General features: G+C 37.3%; 1 protein-coding gene across 12 annotated transcripts in view; it reads left to right on the top strand.

Moving 5' to 3' along the window:
* Positions 1-15,702, top strand: part of ADGRG6 (adhesion G protein-coupled receptor G6) — a 138,227-nt gene that overhangs the window by 107,146 nt on the left and 15,379 nt on the right. For all 12 annotated transcript variants that reach the window (XM_072719650.1, XM_072719674.1, XM_072719631.1 and 9 more), the window contains 5 exons: positions 1,176-1,282; positions 4,825-4,952; positions 6,095-6,363; positions 7,734-7,830; positions 9,877-10,160. In XM_072719650.1, the coding sequence (XP_072575751.1) occupies positions 1,176-1,282; positions 4,825-4,952; positions 6,095-6,363; positions 7,734-7,830; positions 9,877-10,160 (885 nt within the window). The remainder of the gene's footprint in view (positions 1-1,175; positions 1,283-4,824; positions 4,953-6,094; positions 6,364-7,733; positions 7,831-9,876; positions 10,161-15,702) is intronic.

The following is a 15,702-nucleotide window of genomic DNA, read 5'->3' as shown; positions in this document are numbered from 1 at the left end:
TGTGCATTTGTGTTGTTACTTTTAGATGAATATCAGTATATACTTACTTGATCTTATTCATTTAAGGACACCTCTGAGATTTTTTGATTGTGCATGAGGCACACAATTTAGCATCCAACTTCCAGATCTCAGATTATGGGGAAAGCATATTAAAGGACTATAAATATAGAGGTGGTTATAATACATATATTTTACTTGAAAGAAATGAACTGCTTCCAAAATGACATTGAACAATTAAGAGAAAATGGCAAAATTAAGGAATAAGTCACTAAGTATAAGGTATGCAGAACTCTTTGATGTGAAGGATGATCTGTGAAACCTCCTACCTCTGCCTCCTGAGGGTCACCTTCCGTTGGGGATCCCCAGGGATATTATCATGGCTAAATCAAACCAGCACCAGTACAGTCTGCTTCTTGGTAGAAATGAATTCTGTGGGTGTCCAACCTCTGTTTTTGACATACCTTATCACAGCTAGGAAATTTTTTGTTGTTTGGTTTCTAGTTGCACAGTTTTGACAAAGTGGATTTACTGGATACATAATTTAAAATGATATCACCTTGCAGTGTTAAAATAATCTTTAAACATATAAGTTGCTCATATTCCACATCCTACCATAAAAGTTAGATAAAATGCATTCAGGGCATTTATAATAAGCTGCCACTGTGCATGATCACTGTGTACTGAATAGCATGTTACAAGAAGGCAGACCTCTGTTTGTTCTCATGTCTTTATAAAAATAGAGGCTAACCTAAGAGAAAAAAATGCATTGATCTTCAGAGACTTCATTGGTATGTAATATATTTGAAAGGGGATACTCTTTTCATGGTAGTTTATTTTGTAATACATTAAAAGTTAAACTTGAATCAAACTTTTACAGGACCCCTGAGACACTTCAGTAGAATGCAGTTGAAAACCACTGACTAGATAATCTCCCGTTGCCAATCCAGTACTAACATTCTGTGATTCTGGGAATCTAAAATTTTTTTTGGAGGGGGTGGGAATCTAAATTATTCTAAGTATTGGCAGTTTTAAGTATTCTTAAAAGTATCTGTTTTACTGATAAACTGTAAGGCAGAAAAGACTAAGACGTATTTTCCTAAAGAAGATATCATCCATTATAGAAAAGGAACTGGCCTGCTGTTTTTTTCACACTGTTTGTGGACTTCCTCTTACAGAAGGTTCTGGATTTTGGAACACGTCAGGATGTGTGGCACACAGAGATTCAGATGAGAGCGAGACGGTCTGCTTATGTAACCACCTCACACACTTTGGAGTTCTGATGGTAGGGGAGGAATTTCTAAACTCATTTTGAAATGATATAATTTGGGAAGGCATACTTCTTTTTGTAAGTCAGCCTTTTTAGATTGTGTTTTGGGAATTATTTCCTGATAATTGATATCTATATCTTGAATCTTTCTAACTAGCAGAGATCACATATTTAAAATTTATAACAGTAATTATAAAAAAAGAACCTTAGTTTTTTTTTTTCTCCAGTAGCATTAATAGCAATGATAAGTAATCCTGGAAACAAGAAAATCACCATGATATTCTTGAACAGTTAAAGAGGAAGAAAATGTTGGATTTAACTAACATGGAGGGGAACTGTGAAAAGTCTGATAAAATGTTCTTGCATTATCACTCTTTGGATTGAATGTGACTTTATAGCAGGTACTGCGCTAGGTGATCCAGCTGTCACCCAAAATGATGCACCACCGCCCTTGCCCTAAGAGCATGGCCTGTTAGAACAGACTAGGGTCTAAGACAGCATGAAGTCTTCAGGCCTGAAAGAGAAGTGATGGGTGTGACATGGGTCTCTTACCACTAGGCCTTCATATTAATCCTTTCTTCCCTTCTACCTTCCTTTCTTGCTTCCTTCTTTTCCTTCCTTCCCATGGCCCTAGTTTTATCTCATTATCCAGCCTATCCAACAGTTCTAGACAAAAATTAGATCACATAGACGTGTTTTTTTTTCATCCCACCAAATTTTCAAAAGCCATGCTCTATGCGACTTGTTTGAATTCATCCACAAACTTATACCTCTATCTTATATCTAATACACTAGTGTTTTTGCAGATACTTTTCTGGTGTGCAGTGCATCTTCCAGCTTGTAATATAGCTGTTGTTTCTGATATTTGGTATAGTTCCCAGGGATTAAACCACATTTGTTTTCCAATGATGATGGCAGTAATGCATGCTGAGAGAGTAAAGCCTTTTGAACATGGATTTGCAGATACCATGGTTATGTTTATCGCCTCCCTTAGATCTTACCCCTACTTCCTGTAGTACTAAGCAGGAGCAGTAGGGGCTGTGGCATATGGCATTAGGCTCATGAACCTACTTGGCCATTGTCAGTATGGGCATCCCATAAGTAATTTTCATGACAGTCTACTGCATCATGCTCTGAGGGATAAAAAACTTGTCATTGAAAAAGGAAACAATCATAGCAAATAACTTTTTAACTTTCCCAAAATATATATATTTCTTTCTGCCAGAGCATGAAAATGAACAATTAAACTGTGTTTTCCCTAAGAAAAACAAACAAAAAACAAAGAAAAAGAAAAAGAAAAACAAACAAAAACCTCTCAATTTTTAAAAAAGATTTTATTTATTTATTTGAGAGAGAGAGAGAGCGCTAGGGAAAGGGCAAACGGAAAGGGAGAGAGAATCTCAAGCAGACTCCACATTGAGGGCAGAGCATGATGCCAGGCTCTCTCTCCTGACCATGCAATCATGACCTGAGCCAAAATTGAATCGGATGCTTAACTGAGCCACCCAGGTGCCCCAAAATACTTTCAGTTTTAAATTTCATGTTCTCCTTTTTCCAAAAGTGACAGCAGACATTCTTTTTAAAAGCATTTACTTTGTATCTTTATTCATTTAGGTATATAAACTTCAGCTTAATTCATTTAACTATTTGAATTGTGTACATGTGAACACATATATATGTATGCATGTGCACATGTGTGTTTGAGCTGGATTATGTACCTTGTAGGTCTAAGATTAAATAAATAGGTAACAGTTCAGTATAGTTCAGTATACAGCAGTGGTTTACATGTAACCACAGTTTGGCTTCCCATTACTTTGGTTAGTTTCTTCATACATTGTTTGAATTTTATTATGAATTTGTTACTGTGTATTTCTCTGTTGTCATTTTATTAAATAATTAGTTTTACATATATATGAACATATGCATTTTTTTTTAGTTCTATTCTTTCCATCTTGGTGCTCTTACATTTATTTATTTATTTATTTATTTATTTATGTATTTATGTATTTATTTATTTATTTATTTATTCATTCTCTTATAAGATTATATAGTACTAAGAGAAAAACTTTCCAGAACTTATTCTTCCTAGAGATGTCCCATTCCTCTCGGCTTTTCAAGACCACAAAGACTTTGTTAAGAGTTTTCATGCTTTACAAACTCTTTATTCACTTGTCACTTGTAAGATATTCCCAGAGTCTACATTGCCCTGTGACACTTTTACCATATGAGAAGTTAAAAAAATGCACCCCAGCCCCATAATTATATCTTCTAATCTACAAATGTATGAAGCATTTAATGTTCCCTGTTAACATTTCTTTGTAGTAAAACTGATTTTAATACTTTTAACATTAGTACATTTTCAGGTTGGCTAGATCAGAGGAATAAATATTTTCATATTCTTTGTTCTCTAAAAGTACAAAACAGCATGAGAGTTGTGTTTGAATGTGTAATAATAAACAACATTATTTTATTTAATTTACACTTTAAATTGTGATTTTAATTGCGGATTGCAAGTCTACCCCCTTGCTTAGATGGGAGCCATTGGTTTTGCAAGAGGTAATGACAAATCACTTGTAGATTCCTCAAGACTTTCTCTGCTCCATGAAATCCTGGAGTAACCAAAATGTTGGTCAAGGTAACCTATCTGTGAGTCCACTGGTGCTGACTTGAACCCCATCCCCAAGAAGGCTCCATTTTTGAACATCTGCATAATGGAGGTATCTTTTCTCCTCCAACCAGGATTGAGTGGATAGTCTTAGCTCAAGATTTATCCCTAACCCAATTCCCTACTTAAGAAGAAAAAAAAAAAGACTTTGCAATCTTTTTCTCCTTCTGCAAGTCTGCTTCTGCACAGTGAAATTAATACTTCATGTTAATATTCTAGAAAGTGTTTACTTCTTTCTATCCTACAACCTCTGACACTTTAAATGGTGCTCTTTCAGGTCTACAGAGGTTAAAATTTAAGGAAAAAAGTAACAAAAAACAGCTATGATCTAAAACTTTGTAGTAGCTTCATATTTATTTAAAAAAATAAATAAAGGCCACTCAACCCAATACATGCCAAGCTTTGAAATGACCATGGTTAATATCCTTTGTACCACACTCAGAGGTACCAGTCTCTGGCTGAGCCCTTCCTATTGGACATAGAAGCCAAAGTTTGCCTGAAGGCTCACATTGACCATGGTGGCCTCCATTTGTACTTGTGTCCCTAGCCCTGCAAATGTTCGGAATGGGCCTGATAATTTATTCTGCAAGGCAGTGACCTCCTCCCCAATTTCTGATGGGAGACCGACCCAGTGGTTTTGTTCCTCAGGCTATCCTGGTGTGCAAAGAATTTAGATTACAAGGTAATGATAGAAAGCAACCTGCAACTCTCTCTGTAATGCTACACTTTTGCTTCATAGAATGATATGCAAGAGCACAATAAATGAAATGCACTGTTGTTTTTAGCCCTAAGATGGAGCTAAGACTGTAAGTGCTAGCAATGAACTTTCTAATAAAATACCATCCCCATGAAAAGAGAGATTCTTAACAGCTACTTCCCATGTTTTATGCAGGACCTTCAAGGAACTGCCTCACAGATAGATGCAAGAAACACCAAAGTTCTCACCTTCATCACCTATATTGGGTGTGGGATATCTGCTATCTTTTCAGCAGTAACTCTCCTGACGTATGTTGCTTTTGAGTAAGTATTTTTTTATCTTTCAAAATCCAGTGCTAACTATCCCAAAATGTGAATAAGAAAATTGCCTTTGCTTTTAAAAATACTTATATGCTTTTTGAATCATGTAGAGTGGTTCAACTTTAATATTTAGATTTCTCATAACATATATCATACAATATAAATTTCGCAGTATAGAATCTTCATTTATAATTATTGTATTTCTATGGATAAAATGCATTCAAGCCTGTAAGAGAGGGATCCCTGGGTGGCGCAGCGGTTTGGCACCTGCCTTTGGCCCAGGGCGCGATCCTGGAGACCTGGGATCGAATCCCACGTCGGGCTCCCAGTGCATGGAGCCTGCTTCTCCCTCTGCCTGTGTCTCTGCCTCTCTCTCTCTCTCCCTGTGTGATTATCATAAATAAAATTTAAAAAATTAAAAAAAAACCTGTAAGAGATGATTAACACATATATATACAAATTGTATGAAGTGCTTTTTACATGGTAAGAGATGAAAACTTTTGTTTCACAGATCTTATAAAATTAGTCCTGAAATAGAAACCTTTTTTTAAAAAAAAAAAGATTTTTTATTTATTCATTTGAGAGAGGGAAAGAGAGCAAGAACACGAGCAGGGAGGAAAATCCGATGGAAAGGGAGAAGCAGACTCCCTGCTGAGCAGGGAGATCAACTGGGCTTGGTCCCAGGACCCAGGTATTGTGACCTAAGCTGAAAGCAGATGCTCCACCCACTGAGCCAGCCAGACTACCTCCCCAACAGTACCTTAAAAAAAAAAAAAAAAAAAAAAAGAATCCTTACCTCATTAAGAAAATTTAAGGGAAATTGTTTTATTATAACAAAAATATCATTTTTATAACTAGCATTTTTCCTGGATTAAAAAAAAATCTGTTGAAGCTAACTGGAAATTTGGTAAACAATTGCAGTTTTGAAATGAAATTAATATTAAAAAAACTTTATAATTTGCCAAATACTCATAAATATCTTTAAATATTTCTACATAAAAACAAATCTCCTCTTCCTCGTGGAGTCATGTCACAATGATGCTACCTAATCCACTACAGAGCTTTACAGAAGACAGGAATTTACTGCCTGTGCTTAAGAGATTAATTTACAGTATTCCTTCTCATCTTTTTTTCCCCCTTTTCAGAAAATTGCGAAGGGACTATCCCTCTAAAATCTTGATGAACTTGAGTACAGCCCTGCTGTTCCTGAATCTCCTCTTCCTCTTGGATGGCTGGATCACCTCGTTTCATGTGGATGGCCTTTGCACGGCAGTTGCTGTCCTGCTCCATTTCTTCCTTCTTGCAACCTTTACCTGGATGGGTCTAGAAGCCATTCACATGTATATTGCCCTGGTTAAAGTATTTAACACTTACATTCGCAGATACATCCTGAAATTCTGCATCATTGGCTGGGGTAAGCCTCCTAAAAAGTGTTGGTTTCACGGAAACCACCAGTTTTATAGGAAAATCCTATTTTGGAAGCTTAGCATTGCTAAAAGAAACTTCAAAATTGTGAACGATGTGGATTTGATGTACACATCCCAAGGCAGGGGCTTCTTGGTATGGTATTTTTTTAAATTATTAAGCTGTCCTTACTAAACTCAGGAGTAAAGGAAAAAGCCTTAGCCTCCTGAGTCACCACAGACTTATTTCCTGTGATCAGAGCCAGCCCACCCAAGTCTGAAGAAGCAGCTGGCAGACAGTGGTGCCTTTCCATTATGTTTCAAAATATAAAGGCCAGCTCAGACTCCTAGCTATCCTCACCCCCTAAATACATGCCCATGTCTTGGAAGCAGTGAGAGAATGTTATTTTTGTGTGTGCATCCAGAATACTGACAAAATTCTTGCCTTGAACTTCTCAACGTGATTCCTCAGCCAGACATGGATGCTACCATTAGCCTGTTTGGAATCTTCTAAATGGGCTTCTTTTTTATCTGGCTTCATATTGGAGCAAACCTTTAGAGGTTTTTTTTTTTTTGTGTGTGTGTGTGTGTTTGCTTTTTTGTTTTGGCTTTGCAGGTGGCAGTATAAATGTATGGGATATTTCCAAGGTGTTTGATGCTAAAAGTCTTTCAGGGAATTAGAGTGGTGTGGTTTTCTCCAGTGAAATATGTATGAAAACACTTGATTCTCTTGAGAGAAAAGAGACTATAAAAATTTTATAGTCCCATGGTTTCTTCCCCACTGTTTCTAAAGAGTTTTCTTTACATAGAAAGGGGCAAAATAAGCTGCAGATCCTTTACTGCCCGAACTCTGGCAGAATGACAGCTGTCATTAATGAAGCACATTTGCTTCTGGATTCAGAATAAATGAGGTTCTAGTTCTCTAATGAGTAAGAGTAAGAAAACACAGTATTTAAAGATTTTATTTATTTATGAGAGACACACAGAGAGAGAGAGAGAGAGAGAGAGAGGCAGAGACACAGGCAGAGGGAGAAGCAGGCTCCATGCAGGGAGCCCAACATGGGACTTGATCCCAGGACTCCAGGATCACGCCCTGGGCCAAAGGCGGGCACTATACCGCTGAGCCACACAGAGATCCCACACAATATTTAAATATCTGTATTTAATAGTGAGTTTTAATTGTTGCCATTTAGACTTGGATGTTTCACACCAAAGAGGGGACTGCATTGTTCCTTTTAACCAAGTTTCCAGTTCTAAAACAATTGGATTCTGTGATATAGGGTTTTCTTTCTCTCCTTTTTTTTCTCTTGCCATTATCAGTCTTATAAAGCAGTTCCAGATGCTCAGAACAGTTGCTTATGTCACGGTCTTTCTATAACAGGTCTGCCTGCTCTGGTTGTGTCCATTGTTCTGGCAAGCAGAAACCAAAATGAGGTCTATGGAAAAGAAAGTTATGGAAAAGAACAAGGTGATGAATTGTAAGTAATAAAAACTTGTTGGAAATTTATTTGTGATGAGTACATATCCTTTGCTTCCTGGGGTGTAGTGCAAGTTCCCAGGCCAGTAGGGAGCCTCTTAGTTTGGAAGGTTGAAAATGTGTCTGTGTGCCTTTGCTGACATCTCTGCTGCTCCATAACTGTATTGGGCTGGGTACCCTGCCTGCTAGAGCTGCTTCCCCACGTTAACCTGCACTCTGTCACCTGGGGGACTGCAGAGGAAGTCTGGTATATGGTCTTCCAGGCTCAGAAGACCCATCCTGTGAGGGCATTCTGTAATACTCCCCTTCTTTAAGCACACACATGTTTCAAGAAAATTAAATCAGTATTTGTATTTGGTAAATTCTCTTCAGAATAATCAGTGGAATCAGTGTGGAATCATTGAGGCCTAGATTGGGATGTCGTTCACTTTTATCCAGCCCATAATAGGTACTCAATAAATATTTGTTGATTGAATGAATTATTAGATGCACACAGAGCTTACTCCTGAGATGAGACCCATGAGACCACATCTCTGCGCATGTTTCGTGGATGGAGAACATTTTCATATCAAGGCAGGGTCTAATCTGTGCTCATTCACTCATAGAATTCCATTCTCTTATAGTGCCAAAGCAGCACTCAAAATATCCCACAGGAACTAGTGGAAAATAGAGGAGCTAGGTCAGGAACTTCTGGATTCTAAGGGGACTTCCATATGTAAGGGGATATTAGTGCCAGAGACAAGCAGCATTCTTTAGGGGATTATTATAATAAGATACTTTAAAAGTAGAAGTCAGTCCCAAATAAGGGAATTTTACAAGTATGTTAGTCAACTCTCACAGGGCTTTACACTACATTGTAGTAAATTACCATGCCATCAACAGTGTCATTTGTTGAGCATTTATTATATGCCAGGAATCATGTTATGTTCTGGGATCCAAAGATGTTCAAGACAGGTTTTGCCTTTGTGGCACTCATGATCTAGTGTGGAATACATAACCCAGAATGAGAATTACATGAGAATTTTAATATGAATTTAATTGCTTTAAACAATTTATCCAATTTTTGAGGTACCCAAGAACTCCCATAGTTTTAATTAGGTACTGGGGCATCTGCAAATTGTAGTATATGTTGACTTTACTCATAGAACACTTTACACATGGTGCAGTTTTAAAATTACTTTATTTCCTGATTTATAAATATCATTCTGGATATCAGGTATATCCTTCCTCATCTCATAGAAGTGTTGTAATTGGTGTAAGCTTTTTAACTGTTCATGAGAAGTGTCACTATAGGAATATCACAGTTCTATAACAAGGTCTTGCCTCAACTGGGCCAATTATATTAATAGGAATTATTGTGCAGCAGTAATGGAATCTGTGATTATGTGTGTCTTAAGTAGGAGTTTACTCTTCTCACATGACAAGAGACATGAAAGTAGGCTGCAACTGGCATTGGTTTTATGGCTAAAAATGTCAGGACCAGCAACTCTGCAGCAGTCTTGGCCTTTATCTCAGATAGAAGGTGATCGCTGTAACTCCAGAGCTTGCATTCATGTTGGAAGCAGAAAGAACAAATAAGGATCTCTCCTAAAAAGCTCCTAGCAGATTTTGCTTCTATATCATTTTGTAGAGCAATGTCCACATGGCCACCCCTTAAATGCAAAAGAGATTGAGAAAATGAATACTTAAATTTCCCATCCTCTGGAGTACAGTCGCATAGGAGAAAAGGGGTTAGACATGGTTTTTAGTGAGCCAACCCAGAGTGTCTTCATGCCAAGTCAGAATTCAAGAAGCCACCTTGGTTTTTTTTTTTGCTGTTGTTGACTTAAATAACTCGATATTAAGATGATGGTTATCCAAAACTAGCCAAAAAAACTGTGTAAACATCAAAAAAGAAACTGAGGCCCAAGAAAATGAAGTGACTGTCTAAAGGTATTGAGAAAGGCCCAGCTGTGAAATCTGCAGAAGCCCAAACTAAACCAGGAGAAGTCTTAGGTAAACAGGACATGGTAATAAATCTCTTTTTCTTTCTTGTTTCTTCTTTAAGCTGTTGGATTCAGGATCCAGTCGTATTTTATGTGACCTGTGCTGGGTATTTTGGAGTTATGTTTTTCCTGAATGTTGCCATGTTCATCGTGGTAATGGTGCAAATCTGTGGGAGGAATGGCAAAAGAAGCAACCGGACCCTGCGTGAAGAGGTTTTAAGGAACTTGCGCAGTGTGGTCAGCCTGACATTTCTACTGGGCATGACATGGGGTTTTGCTTTCTTTGCCTGGGGACCCTTAAATGTCCCTTTTATGTACCTCTTCTCCATCTTCAACTCATTACAAGGTAAGATAAGTGGTACCTTTGTAATTTCTGCCTTCTAAATGTATCATGTTTGCAAACACCTCCATTTTGGGGTAGATGTCATGTGAAGTTTCTACATCATTGTTCCAAGTAATGAACATAATTCCAGGTACAGGGTACTCATTAAAAGGATCTTGAATAGAAAGATGAGATAGAATGTCAGTTTGTTTTCAGTGATGTGTATCCCAAGCACTCAGAACAGTACCTGGCAGATAGTAGGTGCTCAATAAATCTACGTTGTTTTATGACTAAATATGGGGTGGGGAGGTACCCAATGGGGAGTTTAAAGGGAGACACAGACAATTTTTACCTTCTTCACAGTTTTCCTTACTATCCTATGTGCATGTAACATTCTTGGCCAGAAGAATTTTTAGAATCTATGCAGGAACAGAGCAATAGCCCTTGACTCCTTGGCCCCTTGGATTTCAAAATACATACTCTAGTTCAGAAATGCTCATTTTCTCATGAGATATGGCAGTTAGTTCAACAGTTTAACAGACATTTTCCCAGTGGCCCACTTTGTACAAAAATTGAAGGCTTCCACTGAGGAGCTTCCTCTCCTGCTTCTGGTTCCATAACACATACCTGCTTCTGGTTCTAGACTCTATGGGTGAATTTCATGTTGAAACTTAAATAAACATGAATTACATCTTTCAAAAGCTGAACGACATTCTTTAAGATATTGGATATACCTTGGGTTATTGATAAAGCTCCCCAATGTTCAGAAGCGCCATAAGGCCCCCACAGAAAAGGAATGAAGTGACCAAACTTGGACTTTATTGGGGGGGGGGGGGTAGTACTCCAGGCTTCCTGAAGTTCCTGGTCATGCTGTTGTTAAGTGCGTGGGGAAAGGAGAGCTGGCTAAAGCTGAACTGGGGTGCATAGGGTGATGGATGCAAGTTTACAGCATTCATCCAATGAGATGCCTGGGCAGTTGCCCCCCTTACAGGTATGTTCTAAGAGAAGTTGGTATTTACCTGCAGGGGAGTGTTTATTTTGTATCATACATACCTGTTTTGCTTTACCCCCTAGTTTTCCTTCCAGCTCCTGAGTGCCTGCAAAAAAAAAAAAAAATCTGTCATGAAGTAGGTGCTCAGTGATTGTTAAATGAGTAAATGGATTGCTGGATGAAGAAAGGGAGGAGCCTTGGAGATGGCCTAAATCCAACCTGAGTCTCTTCTGGCATAAATAGGCATTAATTAGTTCAGCAAATTTTATTCGGGTTCACTCTTCCATAACAGAGGAAATATGTGGGCTCATTATCTTTGGTAAATAGAATAATAAGCCTTAAGTACATCTCCAAAAGTCAGAAACTGGATAGGTAGCATATGAATGCAACTTCATATCTAGCTTTGTAAAGTGAGCATTCCTCTATGTAATCTCTTCTATAATATACAACATATAAAAGTGCCTAGATAAATATTGACAAAAATGTCCATTAACATTAGAAATTCCATGGTTTTATATTTCAGGCCCATTAATCTGCCAGCCCAACCTTGTTTTTGCTTTTAGAATTTCCTGGCAGTTTCAGTAACCTTCAACAGCTACAGTTGTCTGTTCAGCTCTGTTTCCATTAATGAGAATTGGGATGTTTTATTTTTCCCAGCATAGGTCTCCTGTCAGAAGGGAAAAATGTTCTAAACCATCATCAAGTCACAGTTCTCCATAAATCGCTAACTTTTAAGACTAATGTTAAATTATATAAATTTAGAACAGATTTCTGCATATCCAGTGACATTAAAAACACTTCCTAAAAAGGAAATTTAAATTAAAACACAGTGATACAGAGCATATGAGTCCACCAACAATTGCTTACTGGCTGGGCTTGTATAAAAACTTGTCAGGATGCTATAGAAAGTCACTTAATGGTTTTTATTTAAGTCATTTTCTGAACCTTCCAAGAGCAGCTTGGCTGTTGTTGAAAGTATATGCTTTATTAAAAGATGAATGTAGGATCTAGACAGTCTAAAGAAACAATTCAGTGAACTCAGGTAGTACCTAGGCAAAATAAACTCAGGTAGTACTTAGGCAAACTACATTTTTTTAATTCTATTTTTATTCCCGCAAAAAAACTTGATATGATCCCTTTGTCTCATGGAGTTTATGTTTTAGTAAGAGAGACCAACATTAATCAGATAGTCACCGTATGAAATGGAGCTGGTTGGTGTTGAGAGCACATGACAGAAGCCATGGTGGCTAAGCTGGAATCTGAAGGATCAGTAGGGATGAACTAGATGAAGGTGGGGGTAGGAATGGAGAAGAGATGATTTCAAGAGGAGGGCACTCTGTGTGCAAAAAGCCTGCAATAGTTGGTGATTATAGTGTATGCCCCAGGAATTAAAAGAACCAAGAAATAGCCATAGAATGACAGAGAGGTGGGCATGGCACAAAAGGAAGGCTGGGGCTGGACCAGAAGTTTCTGTGTTTTGATCTTTCTAAGAACAGTGGGAAGTCTGAAATCTTTTAGGCCTGTGGAATGACATGATCAGATGTGCATTTTATAAAGATAAAGCTGGACATAATGTGAAGAAGGGATTAGAGCATCCCAGTAGTCTCTTGGGAAAAGCAGAGAGGAGGCTATTTCAGTCGTCCAGGTAAAATAATACAGTGCAGTATTTTAGACTGTGCTGGGATGGGGGAGCTGGAAATACACAAATAGAGTCCAGAGAAATTTTGGAATTGTGCTGCCACAAAATACTTATCACTGGTGTACTCAATAAACTTTTATTCTTCTAGAATGGTTAGGATGAGTGGTCTTCTTGCTTAATGCCATGCTGTCGCTAATTGAAGCCTATCATTATTAGATTTAGCAATGGCCGAAGATTTAAAATGTGATACAATATTCTGAAAACTAAATCCATGCCAAACAAATGTTAATCTCGGGTTTCGTTTGGTGCTGAGCATATGAAAATCAGCAAGGTCTTAATTTTGAAGACCCCTAAGTTACCCTTGCATGTTACAGAGATGGCACCTCTGAGAAGGACAGGTGTTCACATTGGGTCTGCAGGGAGGCCAGGACATCTTTATCATAGGAGTGGCTTCTGCTAGCAGGTTTCTTCTTATTTTTGTATATATCTTCAAAACTTTTGTTCAAACATGTGAAAAATCCGTTTTATTTTTCAGGGTTCTTAGAAATAAATGCTTGTATGGATATGAGTGTCTTCAAACACATACATATATGTATTATTATATGGATATTTATGTAAATTTGCATAGCCTACATATTAAAATTTTATATGGTTTTAAAAAATTTTTAAAGATTCTTATTTTAATGTTTATTTTCATTATTTTATGTTTTAATTTTTATGTACATTTATGTACATTTATAACCGTTGGCAACTTAACTGCCAAAAGTAGGGCTGAGCTCATATTAGAAAATTATCATCATCTTTGTGGCTGTAGCTAAAATTTTACCTACTTGAGTAAGCAAATGAAATCATGAATTGAATCAAGCCTAAACCTAAGTTGTTTTCTAATTTTCCACAGTATATTGCTTTTTTTTTATTACCTCCTTCACTTCAGTATGCTATATTTTATTAATCAATCTGCTGATTTTTTTTCTTGTGAGATGAAAAGATCAATGGATCTTCTCTTGCCATGGTGGTATTATAGATCTATCTGCTTTTGCTATCATTGTTGCTTTCCCAGGATGAAACTGGCAGATCTTGCTGTAGTAGAAATTTTAATTTTTTCTAAAGAATACAACTTGAGAAAATAGTATGCTATACAAATTGCTATTTAAAAGGGAACAGATGTTTGACAAAAAGTGTATCGTAATTCACATGCCTGAGAATATTAGCGTACACTTCAGGAAATACAATGTCACTCCTTTTAAAGAAGTAAAAGACGATTCCCTGATTGTTGAAAGATGGTGGCCAGAGTCCTCTTGGGCTCCTCTTGCCCTTGGCAATATCAGTGTGCTTGCAGGATGGACTATTGCTCTGAGATGAAGTATATGCCCATAGTTGCTCATTATAAAAGTAATGAACAGTATTTAGACTGTATATTTTTTTCATTAACTGTACAAAAGCATTTGACACTATCAGTTAGTTTAATACTCCTGACAAGTTTATCAAGAGCTGAAGTCTAGTCCCATAGCAAGAAGTTGGTCTTCAATTTTCCTTTTTGAAGTATGTGAAGCAATATTGATTAATACTCTCAAGCACAATCAGCCCATCTTCTGTACATATTTATGACAGCATAATAAGATGCAGCATATGGTTCTGAAAATAGGAGCTGCCATGGCGAACACAGAAGGTTATTATCAGTTTACTCAGAGATAATGTTTGCCATTAATTAATTTGATAACATTAAGATAGACCCAGAGCAACAGAAATAATTTATATTCACATAATGCATTGTGGTTTATAAAGAACTAACACACAACAGCCATGATTTGATGTAATTCTTAAAGTATGTGTAGAAAGTAGGTACCCAAGAAAGAGAGTGTTTTATGCATTTATAGTTGAAGAAACAGGCTCAAAAGAGTTAAGGACCCCCCCCCCCGAAGATTAGTCTGAACCTGACAGTGTATTATTTACAATATAGCATATATGAAAATAGAAAAGCACATTATTAGGAGACAAAGCATAAGAAAAAAATTATTGCCTTTTCAATTTTTTGTTTCAAAGTTTCTAGGAGTATCTATCCATTGAAAAAACTTAGTAATTATATGCTTAATGAATAAATGCTAATTTATTCTTAGCCTTATTCAGAAAAAATAGTTTAAAGAAATATATTTGTTATTATTATTTTAATCTTATTGGTAAACTAAGAAAATTAAAGTAAGGGATAGGAACCTCCTTACAGCTAAGCTGTGTTGTAATCACCTATACAACATGGGGAATTGGTGCCAAGGTAAAGAGATGAACCACCTTTAAACCCGAACATCTGAAACGACATCATGTTGGCTGAGATGTTACACACTGCAAGGAAATAAATTACTCATCTTTTGGCAGGGCATTTTGTGCCACAGAGAAATAATTTTCTAAAGGGCATCTTGGTAGTATGAAAGGAGGATTCAAGAGGTTCCCAAAGAGAGCCATAAACCCAGTCCAGCGGCCAGCTGGCCATGTAATCTAGACCATTTTTGTCAAAAATCAGTTCTCTTGGAGTGCCTAGGGGCTCAGTCAGTTAAGCAGCCAACTCTTGATCTTAGCCCAGGTGTTGATCTCGGGGTTGTGAGTTCAAGCCTCATGTTGGGCTCCGCGCTGGGTGTGGCGCCTACTTTAAAAAAAAATCCGTTATCTAAAGCATGCATCCTTTTTGCCTACATACGTGATTTGAATAATTCTTGATTTTCCCACCAGAACTACTTATGCCTGTGTACCTAATTAAGATACACTTACTCATCATTACTAGCCACTCTGACTCCACCTTTCATCCCTGAACTTCCCCCTAATGGTGTTTCTGGATCCTTTATTATCCAGAGTAAGAGAAAGTTAAGGGAAGCCATTTGTTAGAATTTATTGATCTTGCGGAAAGTGGAAAGTGTCAGTGGCCTTTAGTCAGTAAAGCACTCATT

Source organism: Vulpes vulpes, chromosome 1 (genome assembly GCF_048418805.1).
Source record: "Vulpes vulpes isolate BD-2025 chromosome 1, VulVul3, whole genome shotgun sequence".
Lineage (NCBI taxonomy): Eukaryota > Metazoa > Chordata > Mammalia > Carnivora > Canidae > Vulpes > Vulpes vulpes.
Note: the sequence above shows the minus strand (reverse complement) of the source record. Positions and strands in the feature narration are given on the sequence as shown.